Here is a 27172-nt window from a genome sequence, read left to right as displayed (position 1 = left end):
CACCGGGGGGGAAGGCGGTCCGGCGGTCTCCATTGACTTTGTGTTGCGGGGGGCCGCCTCCTTGTCATTTCTGGCTTGTAACAAAAAACTGAATAATGCCTAAAAGCTGCTTTGTGACAATATGTACAGCTAACAAGCCAAAGAAACCAGAGATACGTTTTTGTAAGCTGTCGAGCCGTGGAGCCCAGTCTTTGAGGAGAATAAAGTGGATCGCCGACTACGTTTTTCCCTATTGGACGCAGTTTTACTAATAGGAGTACTATTAAAAGTTGCCTGTATCCATTTCTGTGTCTAAACGCTCGTTTTTTGAAGTCGACATCTTATAAAAACGTATTTATTTATTTTTTTGGCGTGTTAGATGTACACCTTGTCACACAGCAGCTTTTAGGTATTATTCTGTTTTTAAGTTTAATCTGTAAATAAGTTTTTATAGGCTGTCGACCCCAGAGAACGAGCGTTTAAAGACACAAAAATGGATACAGGCAACTTTTCATAGTACTTCTATTAGTAGAACTGCGTCCACTAGGGGGAAACGTAATCGGCGATCCACTTTATTCTCCTTAAAGGCTGGGTTTTACGGCTCGACAGCTTATAAAAACTTATTTCTGGGTTCTTTGGCTTGTTAGCTGTACATATTGTCACACAGCAGCTTTTAGGCATTATTCAGTTTTTTTGCTATAAGCCAGAAATGAAAAGGAGGCGGCTTCTCGCAATACAAAGTCAATGGAGACGGTTGACTTGCTTTCCCCCCCGGTGGGCGTGGTTTTCAAATTTGCATAACTGCGCTCTGTCTCTATTGCGAAGTGGAAGATGACCGCAGAAACAGGTGAAGGTTCATCTCTCGCTGCCGTTCCCCTAACCTTTATATTGTGATATGCCTCAATGCAAATAATCAGACTAAAAATCATGTGTTAAACAGTTATTGTTCAGAGAACATGAACTGGAGCTTATTTTTTATAGCATCAGCATATTGTTTTTAGATTAACGTACATTGTATTTTATAAAATATGTAAATAATGAGTTAATCACGATATACAGATAAATAAATACTTACAGATCTTACCACTGCAGTTATAGTCGCCAATCCGTATAAAATATTTAAAGCTTCTCCTTTACATCATATTCTCTTTATAAGACGTGTCAAATCAATTGGAAATCATTAAAATATATTTATATTTAAGTTAATGTTACTGAATGAAGAAAAAGATAAAATAATTTGCTAAATTCTATTCTCTGAGATAAAAATATTTCATTCACTTTAAAGAGTAACTAAACCCTAAACCACCTTTTTTTAGTTAATGATCTGTAAGAATGGGGCTTTATTAGTGCTGTTCATCGATTTTAGTAAGTTTTTTGACATTTGTATATAAAGTGTTTCAATACTACAATATATGGTGTAAAAACGTCTGAGTGCTGCCCTCTTCAGGTTGAACGGTGGCTACTGCAGTTGAATTTTCCTATTGGATGTTAGGTCCAAAAAATAACTCGTGACGTAAGCAGATTCAAGCTCACCACGCCCTTGTTACGATCTCACCACACACTTGGTACAAGCTTAGTCTGTCCCCTCTATCTCCGTTGGGATCTGCCCACTTTTCTTGCATTTTTCAAATATTGCCAGTGGGCGGAGTCAGGCTCTGAACAGAGGTTTAGTTACGCTTTAACAAATCTTACCACAGTTTATCCGCCGAACGTTAGCTCCGTTTCCCCTCAATCATATTCTCCTCATAAAGACGTTAAAAACGATCGAAAACCACTAAAATATATATTTGTTCTCTCATATTTAAGTTACTAAATGACGAAGGAAAGAAAAGAAATCAGTAAAATAATGTTTGTTACTGAGGTAAAATTAAACTAAGTTCGCAAGCGCATGCTGGAGGAACAGAGTAGAGAAGCGCGTACTGGAGTAGTGGAGCGCGCACAACTTGCGCACTAATTAAGAATAAAATAGATTTAATGATGTTTTCACTTAATTTCCAAAAAAATAGATGGATAGCAGCAGTAGTGAATACATACGGAGCAGTGGGACTTCTCTCTAAAATAAAAACTAAAAATAGCATACAAGGAACGTTCTCTAGTAATAAAAAAATAAAAATAACCTACAGGAAATGTTCTGGGAGCGTTCTCTTTAGGTTATAAAATTAAACCAAAAAATAACATACAGGGAACGTTCCCAGAACGTTCTTATTTGGCTCTCAAAAATAACCAAATGGGAACCATATTTGAACATTAGGGGAACGTTATGTGTTTGCTTGGAGTAAGCACAACTGGTTCTTCCTGCATGCTGCCAAAACAATTGATCTGCCTAATTATTGCTATACAGTTATTTATAATATTTACCTTTTACTTTCAGTACTTAAGTACGTTTTAAATTTGATACTTTTGTAGGCTACTTTTACTTTGATTGGAGGACTTTCTACTTTTACTGGAGCCATTTTTTATTTGGGTATAAATACTTTTACTCGAGTATAACTTTTGAGTACTTTTACCACCCCAAAACACAGTGATACTTTACTTACAGGTATATTGCGCAGTTCCTGCGCCTCCACACGGGGGCGCCCTTTCTTCTTGGCCTCTGACTTCTCATTACAGGAGGAACCGTGAAATAACATTTATAGTTGTGAAACAAAATTCCCAGCAGATCTTACTTAAACAATGTCACATATTTCTAAGCGAAAAAAGAAAGTCGTATGAGATTTCATGAATTCATTGAACTATTTGTGGGCGATCATGAAACATTTGTCTAAGGCCACATTTACACGCTGCTAGCCAAAATGAGTAGGATGATGAAACCGAAGGGCAATTTTACCCTAAAGAGCATCAATCCTTAACCTTAAAACCAATTTATCAGAGAAAATTTACTGAAAACATTTTCATCAATGTCTCATTTTTATCCAAACCTTATTGGTGGAACACAGGAAAACTCGACTTCAAACAAAATGAGCTTTTGCGAACTCCTGATCTTATCGACTCCTCCCTAAAATGCCTTGATTTGATTAAAGAAGACCCATAAACCTTATTTCATATTTCTGATTTGCTCAACATCTCCATATGTTCAAGACGTGCCCTCGGGGACTTTAGTGAAGCCGAACGAACATTTAGAGGCAGTCAATTACAGTTGCATACTGCGTGCAAATGAGAAGCATTGCTTATTTGATCTCAGGGGAATGGGATGTGATAGCATGTGTAGATTTAGGGTTAACAGAGGTCACAGAAGGTCGCAGCACATTTATACGAACGGTGGCAAGGTCATTCTTTGAGCAAACTGCAGCTAATTACATACTAATAATCCATAGAGGTTTGCTGCCTTACGGCTGCTAAGCAACTTTAATAATAAGGAGGACACTTACATAGTGGCTTCAGACAAATTGTGTGCAGCGACATCTGTGTGCGTGTAAATGAAAGTGACTGTGGATAAAGACTCTTTACAGAGCAGAGTAAATCAACTATTAATCTGCCGTGTCTTTGACGCAGCTCTAGGAGGACACGCTCCCTTTAAAGAGATTGTTCAGCCGAAAAATGAATTTAGAGATTTTTGTCATTATTATCTTTCTCGTGACTTTCCTCTTTAATGAAACACAAACAGCGACATTCTGAAGAATCTACTGTATATGCAACTCAATAACAAAATCTTAGTGTGATCACAAAGCACCGTAAAATATAATTAATGTTGTTCTTATAACTTAAAGGGGACAGTTCACCCAAAAATGAAAATTCTGTCATCATTTACTTATTCTCATGTTGTTACAACCCTGTATAAGTTTCTTTGTTCTGATGAACAAAAAGGAAGATATTTTGAGAAATGTTTGTATCCAAACCGATCAGAGACTCCATTGGCAAAGTAGGAGAAAAAAATACTATGGAAGTCAATGGGGCCTCTGATCGGTTTGATTTATTACTGCAATTACTGAACCTAAACCTAAGAGCTGATAAAAATGCTAATTTACAGGAAAACATGTTAGACGCACATAGATGGTTTGGCATCTGAACTCTTCATATAGACAGTTTCATCGGACACACGCACATTGTCGCGGTTATGCACCTGAACTGAATTTCCAGTTGGTATTAATTAATCGGTCTGGCTAGTGGCTAAACTGATCTCTGAAACAAATACCTTGTCGAAAATAAAATGCTTTGGTTTGCTAAAGACGAGGGTAGATGGCGAGCATGGATCACAATTGTGCGGAGAGATTTGGCAGCCAGGCAAAATTTCACGAACCTGTAGCTAAACCATTAATTTTACACTGTAACATAGCTCAGTGTAATAGTTGATACATGTTAGATGATATGTGAATGAAGGTTATAAGTAAACTATGTAAACCTAAGTAAACATTGATAATCACTATACAAAAAATATGTACTAGTATTTACTCCGCTTTGAACTGTTTCATGACACAATGGACATATTGTGGTTTGCTTGTACATTGTCTACTTGCAGTCAATTTTTAAAAGTCACTGGAGCTTGACCAACATGCTTTTTTAACACTCTATGATCTCCTTAATACAACAAATAGGAAATTCTTTATCTTTTTTTAAATTGTGAAGGCTCAAAGGGATTTTCCTGTGATTTTGACCCAATTGTTTCTCTAACTCAATTAGTAAAACATAGTATTAGCAGCGCAAAGATCAATGGTTTGAATAAATGTATTGTATACCCTACTGAAAAATCCAACTAAGACCGGCATAGGCTGGTGAGTTGGTTTTAGCTGGTTTCCCAGCTTGGTTTTAACTGGTATTGCTGGTGTAGCAAGCTGGTCTAGCTGTGTTTTGGTCAGTTTTTAAACTGGTCAAGCTGTGTTTTGGTCACTTTTTATGCTGGACTTAGCTGGTCAGGCTGGAAGACCAGCTGACCCACCAGCTTTGCCAGGCTGGGAGAACCAGCTTAAACCAGCTACTTCCACCTTAAACCAGCTAAAACCAACTACCAGCTTATGCTGGTCTTTGCTGGATTTTTCAGTACTAAGAATGTATAGCACAAAGTCACTGTAAGATGCTTTGGATGAAAAAAAAGACGGCAAAATGCATTTATGTAAATTTCTTATATCACTGTAAAACCTAAAAGTTAACTCAACTCAATCCATTTAAGTAAACCGATTGCATTAGTTTTAAAACACATACATTTGAGTACTGTGAACTTAAATAAATTGAGTCATGTGCAGTTATGCACTTATAATTAAGTTCACACTACTTGGATATAAGTGCATAATTGCACATCACTTAAGTTCACAGTACTTAAATTAATATGTTTTAAAACTTAAATGGCCTAATGCAAGGCCGAGCTTTCGATGTTGTCATGGAAAGGTTGGTTGTTTTTAGTCACATGACCTGCAATCGCAATAGCACTCTGTCTATAAATAATGCCGGAAAAAATCGGCGAACACAGCAGCCACATATCGGCCGATGCCGATACACATAAACCCTGCAAATATCGGCCCGATATATCGGCCAACCGATATATCGGTCTATCACTATTATACAAACAGAAAAAAAAAACACGATGGGGAAAAAAACAACATAAAACAAGATATGCAAAAACACTGACAGGACTAGACTAAACTATATTTAACATTAAACAATGAACTGGACAAAACTAGACTAACTTGAATTACACTCAACAGTAAATTTGACTTATAGCGACTGGAACAGGACAGGAACAAAGCAGTACGATAAAAGACAGAACAAAGAGCACAAGGACTTTTAATAGGGAGAACTAATGAGGGGTACAGGTGAAAATAATAACAGGTAAGGGAGCGGGTAAAAAGTGACGAGACAAGGAAAACACGTGGCCTGATAATAAATAATCTACAGCCACGTGTTCCCACAAAAAACATGGTACTGTCAGAACCCTGTCACAATGAACTAGACAGGTTCCTGACACTTTGTATTGCTAATGCTAAGTGCTAATGCTTTATCAGGTGAGCTATAGTAAATTGAGCTGTCATTGTATGTTAAAGAGCGATGTAACAATTCTTCAAATTATTTCCATATGTCATAAGAGTGAAAGTAATATAGGTACAGTACATAACTACATTTTTATTTTTGGCTCTTTAAGCATCACATAAACACTATTCATCTCTCTCTCTCTCTCTCTCTCTCTCTCTCTCTCTCTCTCTCTCTCTCTCTGGGTATGGAGGGCAGGCGCTGTCACTGGCATCCTCCTTTCTCACACAATTAGCTGTGTCCTCCATCTCACCAGCACTGCCAGCCCTCCACAGAAGGACATGGGAGGGGTAGAGACCGCTGGGAGAGTGATGAGGAGGGGGAGGAAGAGTAGGCCTGCAACCAGACAACGTGCTAATTACATGTCACAGAGTCCCTGATATCAGCCCTTTTTTATGTCTGAGCTGTAACAGTGGCTTGGCTTGCTCTTTTTCTCTCTTCCTCCCACTGATGACCTTATTCACCGTGGTTGGTAGAGCAGGTTGGGCTGCAGACCAAAACCAGGCACTATTGAGGACCAAAAGCATGTGTGTCTAAAAACACTGGATAAAAAGTCCCTCTTGATAGATATTGTGTGTGATATTGTTTGCAACAAAATCTTGTCCTACTTTCCACAAATGTTTTACTCTAAAATGTCACATTACTGAAGTTATAAGACGTGATGTCAATGCTAAAATATTTACATTATGCAGTTTAATATAAGTGTAGTGGGTTAACCTTTCTGAAAACTCAAATCATTGTAGTTTAGTAAAAAATATTGCTGTTTGTCGGAGCATGCAATTTTGTATAGTTTGAGGCAGGACTATCGGTTTGTCTGACCAATGATTGCTCTGAAAACCTCAGGAAAAACATTAGGTTTGTTCGACATTATGCAAGAACGACATGCAGATGACATCGAAGTACCACCAGAATGATTTGAGAAATCATACGAAGGAGTCTGCTTTCAAAATGCCCTCACAGTACTTTGATGTCATCCGGGTGTCGATTTTTGCAGCGCCGTGTGAAGTCAAACACACCTTTTATTTTTGCATTGCCAGTTGCTATCAGTAATGCCAGTGAAATGACACACGTTAACTTAAAACCAGTTAAACTTGCTTTTTTATGTTATGTTTCCACAAATTGTGATTTAACTGTCTGCTAGTTCTCTTGCAAAAACAGCACAACGTCACTCAGCACAAGAAGACTGAAAATTAAATGTTGCAAGATGCTGAAATGTGTAAAGATACTGCCGTTATTAGGCCTATTTTAGTCTGTCAAGAAGCTTTTTAGAGGTTCAGTCTGAGCCACTTCAACCCACTCAAGTACAGGTGGGCCCATATTATGCAAAATCCACTTTTACAAGGTACATATACATGACAAGAACATAAATGTGTGTTAGCAGTGTGTGAGCGCACAGTAACCAAACCGGGGACAATCACGCTGGGGCACGATTTGGTTGGGTTAGCCGTAAAGTGAGTGCGCCCTGAAAGAATCCACCCACTTGCTCCTTTTTAATCCCCATTAAACCAGAGCAGTCTCATTAGAGATGCTGTTTTGATTCTTTTGTTAATGTGATGTCACTAACAAAGCCTCGCCCACAGCCAGTGACTGACTGGTTTACTTTATCCAAAACCTTTTCTAAATGTGTTTGTTAGCACGTTGTAGCACTAATGTGCCTAAGGATACTATTGTCCTAGACTGTATTCACAGGAATCAGATCTATTTTTAACGGAAAGTTGTAGCTCATTTGCATTTAAAGGGACACACATGAAAATGCTTTTTTGCTCACGCCCAAACAGGGGCATTTTGGACATGCTATAGCAAATTATGTGTGTGGTATTTTGAGCTGAAACTTCACACACACATTCTAGGCACACCAGAGACTTATATTACATAAAAAATGGGCATAATATTGGCCCTTTAACTCTTTCCCCATCAGCGTTTTAAAAAAAGTTGCCAGCTATTGCCAGCATTTTGATGATTTTTTAAAAATTTCCATAAAATTTTCTTCTTTAAATATATAAACATACAATACATCAAATGAAACTACAGACCCTCCGCTTTTTAACAAAAAAACTTCCTATATTCATTTGTTTATTACTTCTCAAATATGGGTAGGTTTCTTAAAAATACCAAATTTGAAACAAATTGACTTTAATTTAAATTGCAACTGGGATAATGGCATTTATTCCTGACGGGAGGGGTTCTGGTGGACCAATCACAGCGTTTGTGGTCCGCGTAGAACTGACGCGCTGTTAAACATTTTGCGGGGTGCACGTCGGCCAAGCAGAGCTACGCTTAGGGCATAGCTACGCCATAGAAAACGGGATTTATTTGCTAGCTACTCTATAGACACAAGGGATGTACAGTATGATGTACAGTACAAAAAATGGAATCGTTTTTCGAGTACAGACAACATCATTGTTAAAATTATCCCCATGACAACTTTGTATTATGCATGACGGACCGATAGTTGACGATGTCACATGATATCTAAACTTGTAATTCGCATTTTGCTTGATCACGAATTTGCGTTTTTTTTTTGTGGTCAAAACGATGTTGTTTTTAATAACTTGCACTTTGAAACTTATTTTCAAAAGTTTGCATTTTCATGCCCCCAAAACACTGTAGTTGTGTAAATGAATGTCCAAAATCGACATGTTAACAGTCCCACAGAGAAGCTGAGAGGAAATGACCCCATTACCCAGAATCCTTTGTGTTACATACTAAACTGTTTTTACTTTACATTTAGGCATTTAGCAGATGTTTTATCCACAACAAATTTTTAAGTTATATTTTATTTTGAGGCAATAGCAGAGAGAGACAGAACACAATAGAGGTGGAGAGAGGGCAGTAGGACTGGGAAAAGACCACAAACTGGGACGCGATTTATGTTCCTGAAGCACGTTTCCTTGGCAATGACACAGATTGTACAAATTTTCTTTTTATCAGTATATGTGCTTCCCGGGAATTGAACCCACAACTTTTGGGCTGCTAACACAATACTCTACAAACTAAGCTACAAGAAAGCTTAAATGTGATGTAAAATGCAAAAAAAAGTGTTCCCTACAGGGTTATTTTCGTGAACTAAGACGAAAACGATTGATAAAACTTTTTTTGTAAACTGAAATAAAATAAAATAATAATAATAACTCCTCGAAGAACAATAGTGCTTGGGCTCTAATAATAAAACCTTAAAAAATAAAACTAAACTAACATCCGCGATTGAAACGTTTTTATCAACAAGCTTTTGTTCCACTGCAAAAAAAAAAAATGCTGTTTCGGGAAACACCTGTAGATGTAATAATACTAAAATTAAAACTAAATTTAAAAAATCTAAACTAAATGTTCTCTATGTTTGATTCACAGGTATCTGACATTGAGATAGTATCTTTTCGCTATACAAATTCACGCATCAAATTACACCAAACGCAGCAGAAACTGTTTGCATACTATATGCTTTCGTAAGCGCTTTCCCATGGTAGTATCTGCAACATAAAGTCCTCCAGTCTTTCTATAAACTGGAATCTTAAAAGCTTTAAAGGGTTTTAAAAGAGGCAAAGCAAATTGGATTCTTTAAATGGCTATTATTTGAGCCGAAAAGCCCATGTTTGTGGAGGGATTCACGTTATCATCATTACAAACGTTCCTAAGGCTTCTCTGCAGAGATATCCCTGTTAGTCTTGTGGTTTTAGTCCTATTGGATAATGGATTAAACATAATCTTTAATCTTACCCATAAGAGCGCTGGGGAAGTCGATAGCAAAATCATATGCTGTTAAGAATGTTTGGGAAGCTTAAAGCAAAAGCCATGCTTGTTGATAGAGGTTATTGTGGGTGGATAGATCAGACTGTTAATGATAAAAAGAATTATAGAGATCCATTCTGGTTGAATTAGGCAAATTGCATGGCACTGCCAGGTGGATGGGGAACAAATATGTATGCTGTTCAGACTCAGGTTCATTTGATCAAAAGTTCTGGTGTGCAGTAAATAACACATATCCCACAATTCTGCATTGTGTGTATGTGTGCATGAACACTACAATACTTGGCAATGGGAAGCACAAACGCAGATGTTTTAGAATGACGTTTTATAAGAGATGATTTTGCATGCCATTATGGCCCTTCTGCTGAAGAGGAAATGAGGTATGAATTTTAATTTCTCCCTGCAAAAATAAAGGTCCTTTAGATAAAGAGGCGTAATTAAAAAATGTTGCTCTTGGGGAAGACATGTTTGTGTTGCTATGGGAATGAAAGCCACTTGTCTCAGTATCTGTCAGCCTACATGTAGTGTGGACGACAAGCAAACTTCTTCATTAGTGGTGCTTGCTAAGCAATTGCCATTGTTTACACTTAGGTTAAGGATTCAAACTCATAACCCTAAACATTATGCTTCATTAAAGCTGCAGTCTGTAACTTTTGCTTCTCTATTGCCATCTCTCTTTGAAACTTAAAATTGCAGATTACTTTACATACACTCACCTAAAGGATTATTAGGAACACCATACTAATACTGTGTTTGACCCCCTTTCGCCTTCAGAACTGCCTTAATTCTACATGGCATTGATTCAACAAGATTCTTTAGAAATGTTGACCCATATTGATAGGATAGCATCTAGTAGTTGATGGAGAGTTGTGGGATGCACATCCAGGGCACGAAGCTCCCGTTCCACCACATCCCAAAGATGCTCTATTGGGTTGAGATCTGGTGACTGTGGGGGGCATTTTAGTACAGTGAACTCATTGTCATGTTCAAGAAACCAATTTAAAATGATTCGAGCTTTGTGACATGATGCATTATCCTGCTGGAAGTAGCCATCAGAGGATGGGTACATGGAGGTCATAAAGAGATGGACATGGTCAGAAATTGGCACTAAGGGGCCTAAAGTGTGCCAAGAAAACATCCCCCACACCATTACACCACCACCACCAGCGTGCACAGTGTTAACAAGGCATGATGGATCCATGTTCTCATTCTGTTTACGCCAAATTCTGCCTCTACCATCTGAATGTCTCAATAGAAATCGAGACTCATCAGACCAGGCAACATTTTTCCAGTCTTCAACTGTCCAATTTTGCTGAGCTAGTGCAAAATTTAGCATCTTTTTCCTATTTGTAGTGGAGATGAGTGGTACCCGCTGGGGTCTTCAGCTGTTGTAGCTCACCCGCCTCAAGGTTTTGAACAGGTGTTCCTAATAATCCTTTAGGTGAGTGTATATAGTGGGTTGATCCTGCAAAATGCGACCTGACAGCTCAACTTATAAATCATTATTATAAGCTTACTATTGTAAGATAAGGTTTTGAACACTGATTGTACTTGCTCAACTGAATTTTGTTCTTTTTTTAAACCAAAAAGTTATGAAATGCAGCTTTAATATTACTTTAAAAGCAAACTTAATATTTTTACCTGACAGACAATACAATGTGACCCTGCCTGTAAAAGTCTGTTATCATAAATTAGAAGCATCGCAGTTTGATTTCACATTTGCCGTGACTTTACTCAGTCAATATTAAAGATATCAAGGTTATATTTTCACAGAATGTTCTTTACATTATGTAAGATGATTTTATGTAGAAATCGATAAATCGCAAAACAAAACTTCAGCTGGGTTTTCACAGACTGGGTCACAAATGTGGCAAAACCAACCTATACACTTGACTACCAAGCCTACTATGGAGCAAAAACAGCATACAGGGTTGTGAACTCCATTGACTTGTAGCACTTTAGCATTCACTTAATAATGCCCTAGCAACCACTTAGAACCCTCCATCAACTTCATAACACATTCAGAACACCTTAGCAACTGCACAGGAACCAGCTGGGAAACCTTAATATTTTTTAGAAAATCTTCACAATCTGTCTGTTATCAATATTGTCTGTAAATGTTCTCTTACGCAGTACGACATACCAACTGTGCAAACTCTTCAAACGCACATACAAACAGTCATTGTTATACTCAAATAAACCAGTCTCTGTTCTCTACAAACACCCCTCAAGACACAAGAACCCCCCTCCCATAACCTCAAGACACACATTCCCTCACAACACAAGAACAACTATTGTAGAAAGAAATAGTATGCAATTATTAAATGGTAAAATCTCATGAGCACACACACACACACACACACGGTATGCTGTAATTTTTAAGAAAGTGAGACCCTCCCAGCTGTCTCTGTGGCTGCAGCTGTGTGCTATTCGTTTTCATCCTCACTGGAGCAGGAGAGAGAGAGAGAGAGAGAGAGAGGGAGAGAGAGAGAGAGAGAGGGTCGAGCAAGAACGAAGTGTTGCCAACTGCATAATGTTCTCAAATAACCCAGCCACTCTCCTTTCTCCCTGTAACACACACATACACTCACTGACCCTCTTATTTTCCCTCTGTCGTCTAACTTCATTCTTAAGACTTCTCTCGTGGGGCTTTCTCCCATTTTCTTAATTCACTTTTCATTACCTATGATATTCAGTAGGGGTGTATCAACACAATGTTAGATCGATACATTGATCAAATGACGAACAATTTAATGTATCAATGCAATGCGCAAAAAAATTTCTGTCAAGTCCAGTCTATGTTATGCTATTCTAGTCTAGGTCTAGTCTGTCTTAAAGGATTAGTCCATTTTCTTAAAAAAAAAATCCAGATAATTTACTCACCACCATCTCATCCAAAATGTTGATGTCTTTCTTTGTTAAGTCGAGAAGAAATTATGTTTTTTGAGGAAAACATTCCAGGATTTTTCTAATTTTAATGGACTTTAATGGACACCAACACTTAACAACACTTAACAGTTTTAATGTAGTTTAAAACAGTGTTTACAAGTGTGGAGAAAGAGGACCCTTCCAACATTGTTGTATGTCGAATGATACTAATTAATATCTTTGTGTCAGTTTATTGTTTAAAATGTAACACGTGACCTTTCCACGTCATTACGCAATTACGTGAGGTCGTGCCGGGGCGTCACAGGACCGGAGATGGACGAGAGGTTGTAGTTTGAAAGTGCATATTTTTTATTTTTCTTGTCAAAAGTGACAACGTTTCGCTAGATAAGACCCTTGTGCCTCGTTTGGGATCGTTGGGAGTCCTTTGAAGCTGCAATTTTAAACTGCATTGAAACTGTTGGGTGTTGGGGTCCATTAAAATGAGAAAAATCCTGGAATGTTTTCCTCAAAAAACATAATTTCTTCTTGACTGAACCAAGAAAGACATCAACATTTTGGATGACATGGTGGTGAGTAAATTATCTGGACTAATCCTTTAACAATTCAATATGTTATTCTAATCTAGTCTAGTCTAGTCTAGTCTGTTTTATCAATTCAATGCTACTCTATTCAAATCCAGTCTATGCTATGCTGTACTGTGCTGCTGTCCAGTCGAGGGCCGGCGCCACGAGGACGCCCCCTCACCGGCACTTTCTCGCCCCCTTATATCACCATTAATGTTGAATGGAATTTTAATGATACAATTTTATTTAAAAATCACATTTGCCTTGTGTATTGTCTTCCTAAAGTGAATTGAATAGTCTAATTATTTAACAAAACAAAAAAAATCAAGTGTGCATGTATTCTGTTGTCTACCGTGACATTAATAAATACACGCCCACTCCATGGCTTGTTACACTTCAAGCGGCGCCACTAGAACTGTGAGGCGATGACGTCAAAGCGCCGCGGGAGCGAGATGAAATTACACTTTGCATGATTTCTCGAATCGTTCTCGCGGTACTTTGACGTCATCCGGCTGTCGGTTCTTGCAGCGCCGCATGGAGTTGAACAAGCCTTTTGGGTTGACGGGTTGACCCACGTCGACAATGACCCCGCGTTCTCAGTCTCAGCGGGAAATCAAGATGTCGAAGTGCGAAAGGATATCAAAAGTTACAGAAAGGAGTGGGAGAGTGACCCGGTCCTGCCCTGTAGCAATGGATATATGGAAAATAGCACTGCAAATTCTGCAAACCGGACTCCGGATTATCACACATCAATTAATGCCGTGGCGTGGATTATTACCGGAGCATTTCAGATGCACAGAACCAAATGTTCGGCTGTCATGTCAATTCTGGCATTAACTTCATCAGACTGTACATAGTTTTGAAAAGTTGAGATGTTTATGTTCTTCAGCATCCTTGCAAGTTAAAGTACAACCAACCTATACTTGTTCTGCATTTAACGTTAAAGGTAAGCATCTCTCTCACACACACCTGTTTATCAGAAGTAAAATACATGTATTAATATTAATAGATAAAAAACAGACATTGAATTTATAATTAACGAACAGGTATTTGAATTAGCCTATCCTAAAGCATAGCTAAATGTGTAAACGAGTTATTGTCATTTTGCTATTGTGGTTCTCTATCTGCTGGTGTTTCGCTAGCTTATGGTGACTTACTTGTGGCAGTTAAAAACAACTACGTTAAATGATCAAATTGAACCAAAATTTTGATAAAATGTTGCGTTTGGACCGTTTTTGCGCTAGAAACCATTTGCAAACACTGTCCCCCACCATTACGTGAAAATTATTTGCACTACGGAAAGCAAACACAAAGTATTATATTGCATTAACTAATTTCACCATGGACATTCGAAATGGATTAAAAAGAAACTACCTCTGGCTGGGTCTGAACTTCAAATGAGCAGTGTTGTGCTGTTAAGTAACGTTAGGTAGGCTATGCTTTTTTGTTGTTTTATATAGTAAAAGTGTTCAGATCATGTACGTTGCTCACTATAGCTGTAGTTTTTGTGGTTGTATTCAAGAGATGTTTGTTTATAACACGTTAAAGCTTAAGGGACGTACCAAAGCTATATGTATTTTCTAGCTTGGGGAATTAAATGCATTTTGTGTGATCGCCCCCTCTGGTATTTAAGACGCCCCCTCATCAGCGCTCGGCTGGCGCCGGCACTGTCCAGTCCATTTGTTATTCTAGTCCATTCCATTTCGAGCTTCCTAACGATTAGTCGCAGAATAAAAGTTTTTGTTTACATATTAAATCTGTGTGTAATGCGTATAATAATTATGTATATACAAATGCACACACATGCATGTATATCTTTAAGAAATTTTAGCATGTGTATTAACATTTGTATATTTACTAATCTAATTTATTTACTTATCTAATTTATATCACATATCAATATAAATATTTATAATATCAATATATTTTTCCTTAAAGCAACACTATGTAGTTTTTTACCTTTAAATAATGTCTCTAAAATTATTTCAGTGATAGAACAACTTTTAACTGGACAAATTGTACTGTTGCTGCAACCTGAGCAGCCTCCTAGCTGCTACAAACACACTCTGAAAGTGGCGGTGGAGGGTAGAGCACATAGCCCCGCCCCTCCTCCTGCCTGCAGAAGAGTGTCTGATACCAGGCACTGTTGCGCTTTTCAACCACATGGGGGAGCTCTTAGTCATTTTTACATGGAAACTACATAGTGTTGCTTTAAATTATACATACACGTGTTTGTATTTATATATACACATAATATTTGTTGATATAATTATCTAAACAAAAACTTTTATTTTGTTTAGTCTTGAGTTGTGACTAATCATTAGGCAGCCCTAATTTCATTCTATATTAGTTTAGTCTAATCTAGTCTAGTCCCTATGTTAATCTAGTCCAGTCTAGTCTGTTTTATCAATTCAATATGTTACTCTATTCTAGTCAAGTCAAGTCCAGTCTATGCTATGCTGTCCTGTCCATATCTTATTGTAGTCGAGTCTATGTTATTCCAGTCCAGTCCATTTTACATTAGTCTAGTCTAATCTTCTAGTCCCTATGTTATTTTAGTCTAGTCTAGTCTCAGGGCCGGTTTTTGCTATTGGCAATGTGGGCGAACGCCCAGGGCGCAATCTATGTGAGGGCGCACGAGCGCCCTAAAAAAAAAAAAAAAAAAAAAAACTATATCAAAACCGCTCATTTCCATGTCAAGTTAGTGCTGAGAAACACAGTTGTGTGCGTGTCAGAAGAGGCACCGGTGAGGGGGGCGGGGAATCAACTTGCGACTGCAAGTCCCTCGCTCGCCTTAAGGGGGGCGAGCGAGGGATTGACTGATCCCAGGTCAGAGGCCACACAACACAAACTGCTGCGTCTGCTTCCAAGTAAATTGTATTTATCATTCCTAAAATTAACATAGACCCATATACCTACGAACATGTAATTAATTGGGTTATGTGAAAAAAAATCTGTAGAGTCATCTACGTGACTCACGTTACGTGACTCCGGTTGATTGACGGGCAAAACGGACGTTGTTGTTGGCAAAATGTAATGCAAAGTTAATTATGTCGAGTCTTCATCTTCATCATCATGGATCAAATTAAAAGACCAAAGTAGCCATCTCAGTTGCCCGGTTCAGGAAAAGAAGATGAGGAGAAACGGGCAAAAGATAAAGGTATGCCGAATTCTATGAGTGACGACGTGAGTGACAGTAGGAAATAGGCTATTTATATTAGCCTCGCACTCTTGCTAATATGTTGCTATTAGCCACAGAATACGATTGTATTTGGTTTTAGTTTTGCTGAACTAGCAACTATTAGAATTGAGGCATCATGCCATGCAACTAAATTCACTCTATAGGCAACACAGTCTAGTTTGTGCAAATTCACACAGACCTCCTGACTGTCTAATTTTTTATTGCTTTACGCTATATGTGTCAACTTAAATAACTTCTAATATACATTGACATGGCATTTTGTAAGCTACAGTGATATAGCTTTTTAAATAATTTGTAGTGTATGCTATGCTTAGTTTATAGGATGTTAACAAATACTAATAAAATGTGTGTTATGGTCATTTTAATTGGGTAACTTAATTGTTAATTCAGGGGCACTTCTGAAATATTTTAGAGCTAGAGCACCCACTGGCCAAAATGAGGAGTCAGATACTTCCACAGCAGCAACTGTGTGTGTGTGTGTGTGTGTGTGTGTGTGTGTGTGTGTGTGTGTGTGTGTGTGTGTGTGTGTGTGTGTGTGTGTGTGTGAGCGTGTGTGTGTGAGTGTGTATAAGTGGGTGTTTATACTGTATTGCATGTTTTTCTCTGTTCTTGCTACCTTTTTGTATTTAAGATTATATATAACAAAATAATATATGTTGGTGGCGGGGTTTGGGGGTAATTCTTTTTTTTCTGGGGGCGGCCAAGGGATGGTTCGCCCAGGGCGTAAATCTAGCCAGGACCGCCACTGTCTAGTCTAGTCCATATGTTATTCTAGTCCAGTACATGCCATTCCATTTTATTTTAGTCTAGTCTAGTGTAGTCCATATGTTATTCTAGTTTAGCCTAGCTTAGTCTAGTCTAGTCTGTCTAGTCTTGTCTAGTCTGTCTCGTCAATTCAATATGTTTTTCTATTCTAGTCAAGTCAAGTCCATTCTATGCTATGCTGTTCTGTCCTAATCTAGTCTAGTCTATTCCATATGTTATTGGGGCAATTTCCCGGACAGGGCTTAGACTAATCCTAGACTAAAATAAATGTAAGAGCTGCCCAAACTGAAAACAACTTGCACTGACATATCTTAAAATACATCCGTGCCCTTTGTTTTGCCTCAACATGCAGTAATGTTTTAGTATAGTATAGTTTGTTGAAACTAGTTATTTTTCCTAATGAAACTAAGGCCTAGTCCTGGCTTTAAGATAATCCCTGTCTGGGAAACCGACCTTCAATGTCCTATCCTATTTTAGTCTAGTCTAGTCTGGTCTATTCCATATGTTATTCTATTCTACGCAATATCTGTCTACAAATTTCTGCCAAAGCACGCATTCTTTTTAAACTCTTGCGCAAGATCGCAACCTAACAGCAAAGCAGTACTAGTAGCATCAAAAAAACAAACAAACATAGACAACTGTCACTTGTCAGATGCAATATATAAAAATATGACTGGCTAATACAAACCATATTAGATCTTATTCTGATGAACTGATTTACACCCCTAGCATTCAGTTGGTGTTCATAATACATTCATAAGGTATTCGTTAATCAATTATAAGTCTTTGTGGTTTCACATTCAACAATCTGTATTTCATCATTCTGCAAGAAATCAGCATTTCTTTTTGTTTTAAACCTGTCAAATGTGTATTTCAAAATTTTCACCATATTGTGATATGTTCAAGGACTTGAAGGTTTAAATTTACCGGTAACTGTCATGTTTTAGTTGTTCCATTTTTGACAAGTTACGCATTTTTTTTTTTTGCATGTTTCAATGTGCTTCCAGTTTCACACAGTCATTTTACTTCGTGTGGCACTAATTAGTCATTAGCTCAAAGCCACCGCCCCTTCTGTCCACCTCATGGCTTTCCACTTCTCTCTGCAGAAACAAAACTGTGCTGCAGGACCAAGATGAAGGAAACCGATTCCCTCAACAACCACATGAGATTACACACCTTTCTCTGTCAATGCTCCCCTGACATCTAATCAGACAAGATACTGTATTGTATTTTCATTCCAGAATCAACAAAATTCAACCCAGAGAAACTGCTGTCCACCTTCTTTATCCTCTTCCACCATCCACATTTACTCACTGAAGACCTTAAGAGGTGACGTCTGTACACGATAAAGATTGTGCTACTCAGTCTGTGCCAGCCTACCAGCATTTACTGTACATTCCTTTAAAAGCATCCCAAATTGCAGCCTCTCGATTCGTATCTCGTCAGAGAAACATTTGTCATGTTTTGAACTTGCGGTAACTGCTAAAACAATTCTTTCTGGTTGTAGCCATCATGCAGCAGATGCAGGTTTGAGTCTCGAACTACACTCCTTCTCACCATCTTAAAAAATTTGTTACTGATTAACTATAATTAAAGTCATTCATTTACTGTTTTATACATAAGATCATCCTACATAAACATTCTGTGAAAATATAATCTTGATATCTTTAATACTGACTAAGTAAGATCATGTAAAAGATTGAAATTAAAGAGCCACACAAATCCACCATCGAAAATGACCTGCTTTGCAGTGTGTCATGTAGCTGTTCATCAATGTAAACAATGTGCAAAGTTGAACCAAAAATGCACAATTAATAAAGTTATTGGCTTCTAAAGTACTAAGGAGTTGACTCTGAATCGTCATATGGGTTGAATCTCCTGCCTGTCTTTATCCATGTAATACAAACACTTTGCATAATAATCTTCACATACAGCCTTGCCCGCGGGAGAAACAAAAACTATGACCCCACAGCTAGTTAGTGTGTAAACATCATATCACACTGTGTTTTCAGTTAGTGTTGTTTTCACTACCAAAGGAAGAAGATATATGAAGAATCTGTGTTTAAAATTACTTTTCATGGAGGGATTTACTAAACATTTGGCTGTGAAAAATCTGTGGTTAAAAGTAACGTTTTAATGTTACTAGACGTTTGGCAATGAAAGATGGTCCAGTACACACTTTATTTGAAACAACATGGGTCTCCTAACCGTAACCTGTAAGTATGATTATAGCTAAATACTTGCTTAAATGAGTGTAAAAATTTTAATGTCAGTCATAGTTTTTTATAACATGGACTGATGATGAATGATGTGTATTGATGTCAGTGTTTAAACTTTTAATATACTGTCAGAGAGTCACGTTAGCATGCGGCTAACACATGTGCACTAACTTAGTGTTTACATTTTTGATATGGTTCGGTTAGCTAACATACTTGGTTAAATGAGTGTAAAATGTTAGTGTCTGTCGTTGTTTTTACTGCTTGGATTAATGATGAATGATGTATATTGATGTCGATAATGTCTTCTCAGTAAATCATATTAGCACTAGGTCAATACATGTTGCACTATTGTTGGTCTGTACCACTGATCTGTGGTCTGTGCGGAGACTGTGTCAGTTGACCAATCAGAGCAGAGTAGGCTACTGAAAGGTGGGGTTTAGGAAGACTGAGTCATTGAACGGCTTCACGCGAATCATTTGGGGATCTCTGAGAAATGGGGTATTTTTAAATTTATATTTTGACAAAATTACATTGTTTTTTGACCTTGCATGCATTTAAACATGTTGTCCAGGACTTATAAACAGTGATAGGACGCTTAAAATTTGCATCTTACTGGCTCTTTAAAGTAAAAAGCAATTGAAATCAAACGTTGATGTTACTGATCTCATAGTCTCGCAAAGCCAGACCTTCAATACTGAAGGTCTGGTGTTTTTCGCTGCTTTTTCTGGACAAAGCCCGCCCACGAGCTGTTTGACCGACATGTCAAACAACTAATCACAGTTTCGTCTAGCATCACGTTTCGGACTCCCCACAATAACGAGCCAGCTTGCAACAAGTCAGTTATTGAAATAACCAGCCGCAACCGAATAGCATCTAAATAAACAACATTACTCACCATAGAACAACGTTGTGCACTTCATTAACAGCAACACTAATGAGTGTTTAGCTGATCATGATAACTGGTCATTATTATCCACATGAACATGACTGATTCTCTTCCTCAATGGAACGTCAGAGCTTTGTTTTCCAGGGACCGAAACTAATCGCGACACTCGCGTCTTGTGGAAATCCAGTTCAAAACGACTTCGACATTCTCACAGGGTTTCCAGAAAAGTGTACGAAAAACATCAGACGTTCAGCCAACAGTTTGTGGGCGTGACGTCTGAGGTTGAGACTACCTCATAATTAGATTTTACAGACATGGTCACATTTATATTGCACTGTCAAAAATGCTACATAAAATGCATATAATTTATAATACACGTGGTTTTTAAATATATATTTAGGGGGGACAACCCTCATTTGGGGGGACCTGTCCCCCCAACCATCCCAAGATGTCCGCATATGGCCATAACCTGTACTAAAAACAATTTTTTGGGACTCACATTGTCTAAAAAGCTCTTAAAAATACACAATTGCACCAAAAGAGTTCATATTAGTGCTATAGAGGTACATATTGGTACCAAATACATACATACTGTCAGGATCCGTCAGAATCATGTGTTTAATTATATCTAGTCTTTGTGTTCGGGGTCCTGGCAGTACCATGTTCTATGTGGGAAATGCGTGGTTTTAGTATTGAATTATTCTGACCACGCATTTCCCGGGTCTCGTCATTTTTTACCCGCTCCCTTACTTGTCATTGATTTCAGCTGTGTCCCTCATTAGTTCTCAGTATTTATTGTCCTTGTGTTTGCTGTTCTGTGCTCGTGCGTCTTGTTTCATTCCTTGTTGCAATCCTTGTCGTGTTCCTGAGTTTGGTATCTGTGAGTATTGAAGTTATTTAGTCTAGTCTGTTATATGTAGTTTGATGTTGGTTCATGTTTAGTTTTATGTTAGTTTAGTGTAGCGTTTACCCTGTCTTGTTTTGCCCCCTCGTGGGTTTTGTTTTCCCTTGTTTGTTAATAAATTATAAATTTTTTTAGTTCTGTCTGCGTTTGGGTTCATTTCCTTGTTTAAATCCTCACATTACGCACGAGCCACTAAAGAACCCAGCGGACATGAACAGCCGTCTTGCACGGAGGGGTCGGTGTTATCGCCTGGAGTGTGAACCGGGTCCTGTCTGGTTCGATGCTCTTGTGTATGGACCCGGGATTAACTCCAGGCGGAACTCGACCAGAACCGCCGAGCCCCTTTCACTGTCATTCATTCCCGAGGGTTGTACCTTGGGAGTATTGGGGCTCGGCGACTCGGAACTGTTGTCTCCGGTTCCAGAGAGATCCCTCCTACCTGTGTCCCTTCGAGGGAAGCGAGAGAGGAGGATCTCCTGGGAGTCTTTGTCCGGGGGGTCCTCCTCAGATGTGGTTCCACCTCATCCTCTCTCTGCCCCACGGCCTCGGAGGAAGAAGAAGAGGAAGGGACAGATTGACCAGTTACAGCCGTCAACGCCGCCGCCACAGCGCACAGAGCAACCGCCGCAGCGCCCAGAGCCTGCGCAACCGCCGCAGCGCCCAGAGCCTGCGCAACCGCCGCAGCGCCCAGAGCCTGCGCAACCGCCGCAGCGCCCAGAGCCTGCGCAACCGCCGCAGCGCCCAGAGCCTGCGCAACCGCCGCAGCGCCCAGAGCCTGCGCAACCGCCGCAGCGCCCAGAGCCTGCGCAACCGCCGCAGCGCCCAGAGCCTGCGCAACCGCCGCAGCGCCCAGAGCCTGCGCAACCGCCGCAGCGCCCAGAGCCTGCGCAACCTCCGCAGCGCCCAGAGCCTGCGCAACCGCCGCAGCGCCCAGAGCCTGCGCAACCGCCGCAGCGCCCAGAGCCTGCGCAACCGCCGCAGCGCCCAGAGCCTGCGCAACCGCCGCAGCGCCCAGAGCCTGCGCAACCGCCGCAGCGCCCAGAGCCTGCGCAACCGCCGCAGCGCCCAGAGCCTGCGCAACCGCCGCAGCGCCCAGAGCCTGCGCAACCGCCGCAGCGCCCAGAGCCTGCGCAACCGCCGCAGCGCCCAGAGCCTGCGCAACAGCCGCAGCGCCCAGAGCCTGCGCAACCGCCGCAGCGCCCAGAGCCTGCGCAACCGCCGCAGCGCCCAGAGCCTGCGCAACCGCCGCAGCGCCCAGAGCCTGCGCAACCGCCGCAGCCAGAGCCTGCGCAACCGCCGCAGCTGTGTCCCTCATTAGTTCTCCCTATTTATTGTCCTTGTGTTTGCTGTTCTGTGCTCGTGCGTCTTGTTTCATTCCTTGTTGCAATCCTTGTCGTGTTCCTGAGTTTGGTATCTGTGAGTATTGAAGTTATTTAGTCTAGTCTGTTATATGTAGTTTGATGTTGGTTCATGTTTAGTTTTATGTTAGTTTAGTGTAGCGTTTACCCTGTCTTGTTTTGCCCCCTCGTGGGTTTTGTTTTCCCTTGTTTGTTAATAAATTATAATTTTTTTTAGTTCTGTCTGCGTTTGGGTTCATTTCCTTGTTTAAATCCTCACATTACGCACGAGCCACTAAAGAACCCAGCGGACATGAACAGCCGTCTTGCACGGAGGGGTCGGTGTTATCGCCTGGAGTGTGAACCGGGTCCTGTCTGGTTCGATGCTCTTGTGTATGGACCCGGGATTAACTCCAGGCGGAACCCGACCAGAACCGCCGAGCCCCTTTCACTGTCATCCATTCCCGAGGGTTGTACCTTGGGAGTATTGGGGCTCGGCGACTCAGAACTGTTGTCTCCGGTTCCAGAGAGATCCCTCCCACCTGTGTCCCTTTGAGGGAAGCGAGAGAGGAGGATCTCCTGGGAGTCTTTGTCCGGGGGGTCCTCCTCAGATGTGGTTCCACCTCATCCTCTCTCTGCCCCACGGCCTCGGAGGAAGAAGAAGAGGAAGGGACAGATTGACCAGTTACAGCCGTCAACGCCGCCGCCACAGCGCACAGAGCAACCGCCGCAGCGCCCAGAGCCTGCGCAACCGCCGCAGCGCCCAGAGCCTGCGCAACCGCCGCAGCGCCCAGAGCCTGCGCAACCGCCGCAGCGCCCAGAGCCTGCGCAACCGCCGCAGCGCCCAGAGCCTGCGCAACCGCCGCAGCGCCCAGAGCCTGCGCAACCGCCGCAGCGCCCAGAGCCTGCGCAACCGCCGCAGCGCCCAGAGCCTGCGCAACCGCCGCAGCGCCCAGAGCCTGCGCAACCGCCGCAGCGCCCAGAGCCTGCGCAACCGCCGCAGCGCCCAGAGCCTGCGCAACCGCCGCAGCGCCCAGAGCCTGCGCAACCGCCGCAGCGCCCAGAGCCTGCGCAACCGCCGCAGCGCCCAGAGCCTGCGCAACCGCCGCAGCGCCCAGAGCCTGCGCAACCGCCGCAGCGCCCAGAGCCTGCGCAACCGCCGCAGCGCCCAGAGCCTGCGCAACCTCCGCAGCGCCCAGAGCCTGCGCAACCGCCGCAGCCAGAGCCTGCGCAACCGCCGCAGCCAGAGCCTGCGCAACCGCCGCAGCTGTGTCCCTCATTAGTTCTCCCTATTTATTGTCCTTGTGTTTGCTGTTCTGTGCTCGTGCGTCTTGTTTCATTCCTTGTTGCAATCCTTGTCGTGTTCCTGAGTTTGGTATCTGTGAGTATTGAAGTTATTTAGTCTAGTCTGTTATATGTAGTTTGATGTTGGTTCATGTTTAGTTTTATGTTAGTTTAGTGTAGCGTTTACCCTGTCTTGTTTTGCCCCCTCGTGGGTTTTGTTTTCCCTTGTTTGTTAATAAATTATAATTTTTTAGTTCTGTCTGCGTTTGGGTTCATTTCCTTGTTTAAATCCTCACACATACTGTATCTTTATCTAAATGGTACATAATTAGGACCTTTTTAACTCATTCCCCGCCATTGGCAAGTTATCTTGTCAATTAAGAGAAAACATTTGCATGAAAGAAATGTGTTCCTGATGAGTTTTTAATGGTAATCTGTAATTTTACCCAATTTATAAACAACCGAAAGCAAAAAAAAATTTATCAATTTTACACTCCGTGTATGTTTTGATCATCGTTCTGAATCTGATCTCTAACACAATTCCTTCACAAAAATGCAATTATTTCAGCTTTTTGCTAAAAATGTTGTATTTATGAAGAAAAAGACCCATATTTAAGAGTTTATAAACCGAAAAAAAAAATAAAGATATGATGAAATTTTTTTTCCCGTTTTGTTTGATATTGTTTGTTTAAAAGCAGAGGGTCTGTTCTTTCATTTGATATATTTGTATGTTTATATATTTTTAGAAGAACATCTTCCCTGAAAGGCATTTTGTGAAACGTTTGTTCAAAAAAAGGCTGGCGGGGAATGAGTTAAAGGGTACTGCTCCAGTGACAGCTTGGGACCATTTTTTGACATAGTGCCATCCTATATATGTATACAACTATGACATGTTTTAAAATTAAAATGTATTTGCACTTATTGGTGGATTTCTTGTATTGTTTTTAGTCTAACAGAGTGACTGCATATATCAATATCTTCACACCTTCATTCTTGTTTCATTCCTACATACATTTTTGCATGTTCCAACACCTCACCTAATTCTTCAAAATTGTCCAAACTGAAGCTGTCCAAACACATTTCATAATCTGATAACTACAGAAGCTACAAGGGGTCTACATAAAAGGTCGGCTCAAGCCATTACGGCTATAGATAGTGTATCTTATCCAGGAGCTGGATGCATTGACCACACTCATTACCTATTTCCAATGTTTTCTTATTGTATGAGAGCAGTAACAACATTTCTGACCTTTTCCCAGATGACAACTTCCCGAAACACAACTCTCTCAGGAGAGATTACGTTCAAGACATAGCACAAAACAAACACCTCAGACCTGTGAAGCACAAATTCGGTTGGAGGGTAATGTTATGATGATCAGAGTTGCTCTGTGATTTTATTTCCATTTGAATCAGCCATGCTGGACCTTTTCTCAACTGACGTGGAGGTAAAAATCAAAGCAGCTTGTTTAATAACACGAGCTGCAGGTGTAAGCAATCCAAAGGAGACTTAAAGATGAAACGCTAGATAATCTGCCCTCACAGCCTGCATGTTTTTACTTGCTTATTCTTCACCTGTATTGGACTGTAGTGCATTGCACTGAAATAACAGAAGTAATCAAGTGTATGAAACATATTTGTTCTTCTGTACAAATTGACATTTACCCTTACAAACTAAAACATGTTTGCAAAATTAAATGTCTCTAAAAACTAATCCCATCCAAATGAATCCAGTGCTTAATATAACCAAATTTTTCTATCAGCGGTTCACTTTCTCCTTCTCACTCCTTCTCTCCCAGAATGCATCACAACTCACAGCTAATTTTAGACAAATCCAAAATAGCGAAGATCTAGAAGCTGTTTTCAAACTGATGATCACAGACATGGCAACAAAGTGTTTTAAAGTGAAACATGCACAAATCTTATTTACACTTCTCAATAAGCTGCACACAAAATTAACACTTACCTCAAATAAGCAAATAAACGATATGTACATAAAGAGCGATTTAATGCTTGTTTTAAATTGCAAAGCAATCTTACTGTCGATGATGTACGCAAAATGATGTCATCAAATAACATTTACCTAGGAGAAAAACGTGCCATAAAAAGTTATGGGAACCCATTTTTTCTGTTATAGGCGCAGCTCCAACTGGAGTTATTTGAGGATCCAAAATCTCAATGGTTTTGACGTTTTTATGACAGGTGGATTTTTCCATTGAGATATGAAGCGGGTTGATATATGGAGCTTTTAGTGACACTATGACCTGTACTGGAAGCAGCTGACTATTTCTTTTGTTATAAAAACAAAAAAATGCTTATGAAATAAATAATCTAAAACACACAGCCAATAAGAAATATTTATGGCTGGTAAATTTTCTTGACCTAGAGAGCAACTGTTGAATAGGGGTGCGCCTGCGATTCTCACGCGTATCTCATCAGTAAAGCCGGTTTGGTGATTAGTAGTAAATCGACATCAGCTGCTTTCAGATGGCGCAGCATTTGCTACACAAAGCCGTAGTTCACAGAGAAGATTTGCAAAATCACGTTCATAATCGTGGACAAATCGCCTCCGATAATGTATGCGATTTTGCCAAGCTTCTCTGTAAAATACGGTTCTGTGTAGTAAATGAATAAAGTTAAATGAGGTTTATTAACAGAGGACTTTGTACACAAGTCTAATCCCTAAAAAATAAAATGTAATTATTAAAAGCACATTCTCAATGTCTGACTTTTATATATATATATATATGTATGAAGAGTTTTGTTCCAAAACGCGATAAACGCCATTTTTGAAAAAAATGAGTTACTGCCAAAATCAGTATTACATCAGGTCAGTAGTTAAAAGTAAATTCTTAATTTTATGCAAAATCCAATATCTGCCATGTTATTCTGTCATCTTTTCTCCCTTTTTTCCCAAAATGCGATAAATGCCACTTCTCCTTTTTTACAGAACGCAATAAATCCATTCCTGAAATTACAGCCCACCATTCACGCAATGTAAACAAACAATGGCAGCGCGCTGAGTACGCGGAATCTAGTTTTCCTCATCTACTTTGTACTTCGTGATCAACAAACAAATAAAAGCAAAATAATACTTTAATTGCATTGATAAACCTGTGATGGTTTTCTGTGACGGGAACGAAACTAAGCCATCAACATCTAATAATTTCCGCGAGATGCACTCGGGTGCTTGTTCTCCCAACAGCATCAAGCTTCTCATGCTAAAACATTGACCCCAGAGGATCTTATGAAAAACTTTACATAATTTTACTCAAAGTCAACGAAAATCGAGCAGGACCAAAAACATTTTACAGCTGATCGCTGTGAAAATGTAAATAGAAGACGTCAAGTATAACTGCAGCAATGACAGTGTTCTTAATATAACAAAGTAAGTGTTTTGGTTAATGCCATTAATGTTTATTTTTTAATCATTGCATACCACTAG

The 27172-nt window shown here is 40.0% G+C and overlaps 1 protein-coding gene across 1 annotated transcript in view; it reads right to left on the bottom strand.

The window, feature by feature from the left end:
• Nucleotides 1-27172, bottom strand: part of znf512b (zinc finger protein 512B) — an 89850-nt gene that overhangs the window by 34448 nt on the left and 28230 nt on the right. Inside the window, exon 3 of the mRNA XM_073874969.1 lies at nucleotides 2517-2601. Coding sequence (XP_073731070.1) covers nucleotides 2517-2601 — 85 coding nt within the window. The remainder of the gene's footprint in view (nucleotides 1-2516; nucleotides 2602-27172) is intronic.

Source organism: Misgurnus anguillicaudatus, chromosome 13 (genome assembly GCF_027580225.2).
Source record: "Misgurnus anguillicaudatus chromosome 13, ASM2758022v2, whole genome shotgun sequence".
Taxonomy (NCBI): domain Eukaryota; kingdom Metazoa; phylum Chordata; class Actinopteri; order Cypriniformes; family Cobitidae; genus Misgurnus; species Misgurnus anguillicaudatus.
This window is presented reverse-complemented; position numbering and strand designations above follow the sequence as displayed.